This window comes from Lotus japonicus, chromosome 4 (genome assembly GCF_012489685.1).
Source record: "Lotus japonicus ecotype B-129 chromosome 4, LjGifu_v1.2".
In the NCBI taxonomy this organism is placed as follows: domain Eukaryota; kingdom Viridiplantae; phylum Streptophyta; class Magnoliopsida; order Fabales; family Fabaceae; genus Lotus; species Lotus japonicus.
This window is the reverse complement of record NC_080044.1, coordinates 64,044,106-64,048,198: the sequence shown is the minus strand read 5'-3', so window position 1 is coordinate 64,048,198 and position 4,093 is coordinate 64,044,106. Positions and strand designations below refer to the sequence as shown.

At 32.5% G+C, this 4,093-nt stretch overlaps 1 protein-coding gene across 1 annotated transcript; it reads right to left on the bottom strand.

Annotated features, from left to right (window-relative positions):
* Window positions 1-245: 245 nt before the first annotated feature.
* On the bottom strand, window positions 246-2,775 carry LOC130713142 (early nodulin-like protein 15). The gene is made up of 3 exons (XM_057562938.1): window positions 2,656-2,775; window positions 2,187-2,358; window positions 246-804 (listed from the first exon to the last, which is right to left on the bottom strand). The coding sequence occupies exons 1-3, from the start codon at window positions 2,773-2,775 to the stop codon at window positions 386-388; spliced, it is 711 nt and encodes a 236-aa protein (XP_057418921.1). The 3' UTR covers window positions 246-385.
* Between the last annotated feature and the right edge of the window lie 1,318 nt (window positions 2,776-4,093).

The following is a 4,093-nucleotide window of genomic DNA, read 5'->3' as shown; positions in this document are numbered from 1 at the left end:
TTAATAAGAACGTCAGTTTCTTCTAATGAATTACAAATTTAAGCAACCAATTCTTTTCTTTAGAACCAATCCTAAGATGCTTGTTGGAGATGCTCTAATATGGTATCATAGCATTTTCATCCGTGACTAACATATGTCTTACCCTGTGAAATCCACGTTATAAATATCCAACCTGAACGAGTGTGTGGAGAAGTTTTACATTAACCATATGTATGGCATTTGCCCATAGTTAAGGACTTAGGTAAAACAAATTCTAATATATAATCATCTCATTCTCATACCAAACAAATTAAACAAGGCTGCAGCTGGGAATGAAACAAATTTTTTTAAGTGAATTGAAAGCACATATACAACACAAATGTAGCCCCTCTATAGTAGGCATATATCACAAACCAAAATCATGGAAACCCGACATTGAAATTGAAAGAACCTTGTGTATCATAACAGTAGCTGTCTTAAAACTGAGACAAAAATTGAGGGCAATGGTGATATGGAGAACAGAGAAGGTAGCAGCCAGAGGAGTGGCTGAACCCTGTGGTGGAGGAGAAGAAGGACCTTCTGCTGGAGCTTTTCTTGGTACAGGAGAAGAAGAGGAACCACCACTAGTGACTTCAACCCTTAGCTTTTGGCCACTGCTGCAATGGCCAGAGAAGGTGAAGGTAAAGTAGAACTCCCCTGTGCTATTGAGTGTGATTCTACCAGGTCCTGTGTTGAAATTTTGGATGTAGTCATTGACATTACACTTGTCATAGTTAGCCTTGGTGAGTAAGGCCACTGTGTGGCTTCCAGATTCAAAATTGAACACTACAAAAGCATGGTAGTTAAGATCACAGAGATCAACTTCAACAAAAATATAAATAAGTAACTACATTTTGCACAAATACTGTCTGATAGATGTTTTAAAGAGTGATACAAAGGAGAGAGTTCGGAAACACAGTTGAAATTTGGGGTTTACTTTTTCTATACAAAGAAGCAAGGGAATTGAGGGTATTTGTTGTAGGGCATTAGTTTTAACACCTCCTTATTAATCTCACACCCTCTTTTATTTTCTAAATTCCCTTAATACCCTCTCTTATAAAGAGATAGTCAAAGTGTGATAGTATTTTCACACATACTAAGTGTGAAACATTTTCACACTCAATGTGTGTGAAAATATTTCACACTCACTAAGTGTGAAACGCTTAAAACGAAAGGAAGAAGGTCAAGAGAGAATAAAGATACTCGATTCGCACAATTGTGTTTCACACTCAAGGGTGTAAAACACAATTCAGTTTCGCACTCAAGATCAGTAGTGTGAATGGACTTTATTTTCAATTTTAAATTTTTCGTTTCTTTAGAATTAGATTTCACACTCAAGTGTGTGAAACATTTTCAAATTTCACACTCAAGAGTGTGAGTTATTGAACTGTTAATAACTTTTTAATTTTTTTTTTGTTTTTTTATAATTTTCATTTCACACTCAAGAGTGTAGAAGAACCAAGTGTTAAGAATTTTATTTTTAATTTTAAATATTTAGTTTTTAATAATTAAATTTCACACTCAAATGTGTGAAATATTTTCAAATTTCACACTCAAGAGTGTGAGTTATTGAACTGTTAATAATTTTATTTTAAAAAAAAAATTGATTTTTTTATATTTTCATTTCACACTCAAGAGTATGAAATATTTTCAAATTTCACCCTCAAGAGTGTGAAGGAACCAACTGTTAAGAATGTGAAAATGTTTTCCACTCACTGAGTGTGAAATACTTAAAACGAAAGGAAGAAGGTGAAGAGAGAATGAACATACATCGATTCACACTTACAATGTATGAAATGTTTTCACATATATTAAGTGTGAAAAGTGGCAACGAAGAAAACTATGAGATGAGTGTAAAAGTGAAGGGTGGTGTGATAAACAAAAATGATGGTAGTGATAAGATAGGAAAAGAGATATGTTTGGAATGAAATTAAATTTTAAAGGGTATTTCAGACATTTTGGTGCATAAAGGAGGGTGAGGGATTAATTGAGGGGGTGTTAAAACTAATGCTCTTTGTTGTATTGTATAATGTATACTTTATATAGATAGATATTCACCTAGATTGACATTTAGTTTTTTTTTTACATCGAAAAGTTAAATTGCACACACCAGGAATTGATCTCTGAACCTTCTTCTCCTGGCTCATATGTTACCTAACTCTTACCACTTGAGTTATCATTCGGGAACTTAGTTTGATTGCCACTTAGTTTGAATGTGAAGTTTTGAGTCCATTTGGAATAGAAAGAAGCACCACCGGGAGGAACACTAGTCCAACCTAAGGCAGCTCTTACTGTGTATTCTTCAGCTTCTTCCAGGGTCGACCTAACACTAAATGATGCCTAAAACAAATTTTAAAGTTATGTCTTTTTACCTAAAAAACATTTCTTTATTAAAACTTTTTCATGAAGTTTTGTTCAATTAATTAAGGAATTTGAGAACCCAAACGTTTGCCAAACTAGTCAAACGTGGGATGAAATATATTTTTTTTCTTTTCATGGAAACTATTAAGTTTGGTTTTTTGAACTTAGACCTTGATTTTTATTTGAGACATTCTTTACAAAAAGATTATTGTTTTTATGACATGAATGAAATGTCTTTTTTACTTAATAAGGTTTTTTTGGGTCTAAAGCCCTTACTTGGACCACTTGGGCCTTGTGGGCCGGCCCTGGCTTGGCTTCTGCGCTTTGTGATAACACACAATCACATGGGCCACCTCGCCACTCTTCATTTGTTTCCTTTGATACTTGAGCTGTCATCATCACTTGGTCACGTACGGTTTCACTGATTGTTCTTAATGTAACATGTTAGATCAAAACCTGCAGTGGAAGTCATCCCTTGGAAATGGTCCAATAACATGTTTAATTTCTGAAAGTACACTTGAGATCCCTCCTTATACATTGTTCTGAAACATACTAAATAATCAATTGATAGCGAATGTACTTAACAGAATATATATAAGATAATGAGAATAATTGTATCCAGTTCTTAAAGCAAAATAGACACAGTATTTTTAGGTTGTGTTAAAGTCCCTTCTTCTCTCTGCTCTGCTTCTCGATCTCTAAACAAACAAACGATGCGTAAAAACAGAAAATCACACCTTTTTATCGGTGGGAGAGGAAAAAAGTGATTAATAGTCCTTTTGCAACGCCTTACAAGATGATACTTTTTATGTTTAAAGACTAGTGGTCGACAGAATATTTTTTAGGGACCAAAATAATAGTTTAGTTACTGAATAGAGTTTTATCTTCATTATTTAGATAGTGGATGGAATTATTTATTTTGTTGCATGCAAGTGGCTTTTCATGAATTTATATTATAAAATGTAATGTTTTTTAATGTAAGTTGCAGTGTTAAAGTCCCTTCTTCTCTCTGCTCTGCTTCTCGATCTCTAAACAAACAAACGATGCGTAAAAGCAGAAAATCACACCTTTTTATCGGTGGGAGAGGAAAAAAGTGATTAATAGTCCTTTTGTAACGCCTTACAAGATGATACTTTTTATGTTTAAAGACTAGTGGTCGACAGAATATTTTTTAGGGACCAAAATAATAGTTTAGTTACTGAATAGAGTTTTATCTTCATTATTTAGATAGTGGATGGAATTATTTATTTTGTTGCATGCAAGTGGCTTTTCATGAATTTATATTATAAAATGTAATGTTTTTTAATGTAAGTTGCACAATTATAAGAGCAATATAATACATAAGAGTATAATTGACATGGCTATCGTCAAGACGTCAACAAAAACATTTGACATGGTTAATGTAATAAAATATGAAACTGAATTCAGAAATAAAAAATAAAAAATATCATATTGGAAGTTTAGTTTATATGCATCATGTGTTATTTTTTCAAAAAATTGTTCAATTTTTTTTAGCTCTACAAAATAAATATAATTTTGCTCCCTATAATCTGAACTATGTGCGGTTTTGTCCCTTGGTTTGTTTTCTTTTGGGGCTAGGCCTCTCATCATAACAAAAAAAAAGTTTTAAATCTTTAATTTCTATTTAAATGTTTTGGTATTTATGATCAATCAAATGGAAGATGTAAAATATTTTCAAAACTTTAAAAATCAG

Excerpts from the sequence above, each read along its gene's own strand:
- LOC130713142 (XM_057562938.1), bottom strand. The coding sequence starts at position 2,775 with ATGACAGCTCAAGTATCAAAGGAAACAAATGAAGAGTGGCGAGGTGGC. Across the intron at positions 2,359-2,655 it reads ACAAGGCCCAAGTGGTCCAA|GCATCATTTAGTGTTAGGTC; the intron begins GTAAGGGCTTTA and ends AATTTGTTTTAG. Across the intron at positions 805-2,186 it reads GTTCCCGAATGATAACTCAA|TGTTCAATTTTGAATCTGGA; the intron begins GTGGTAAGAGTT and ends ATGCTTTTGTAG.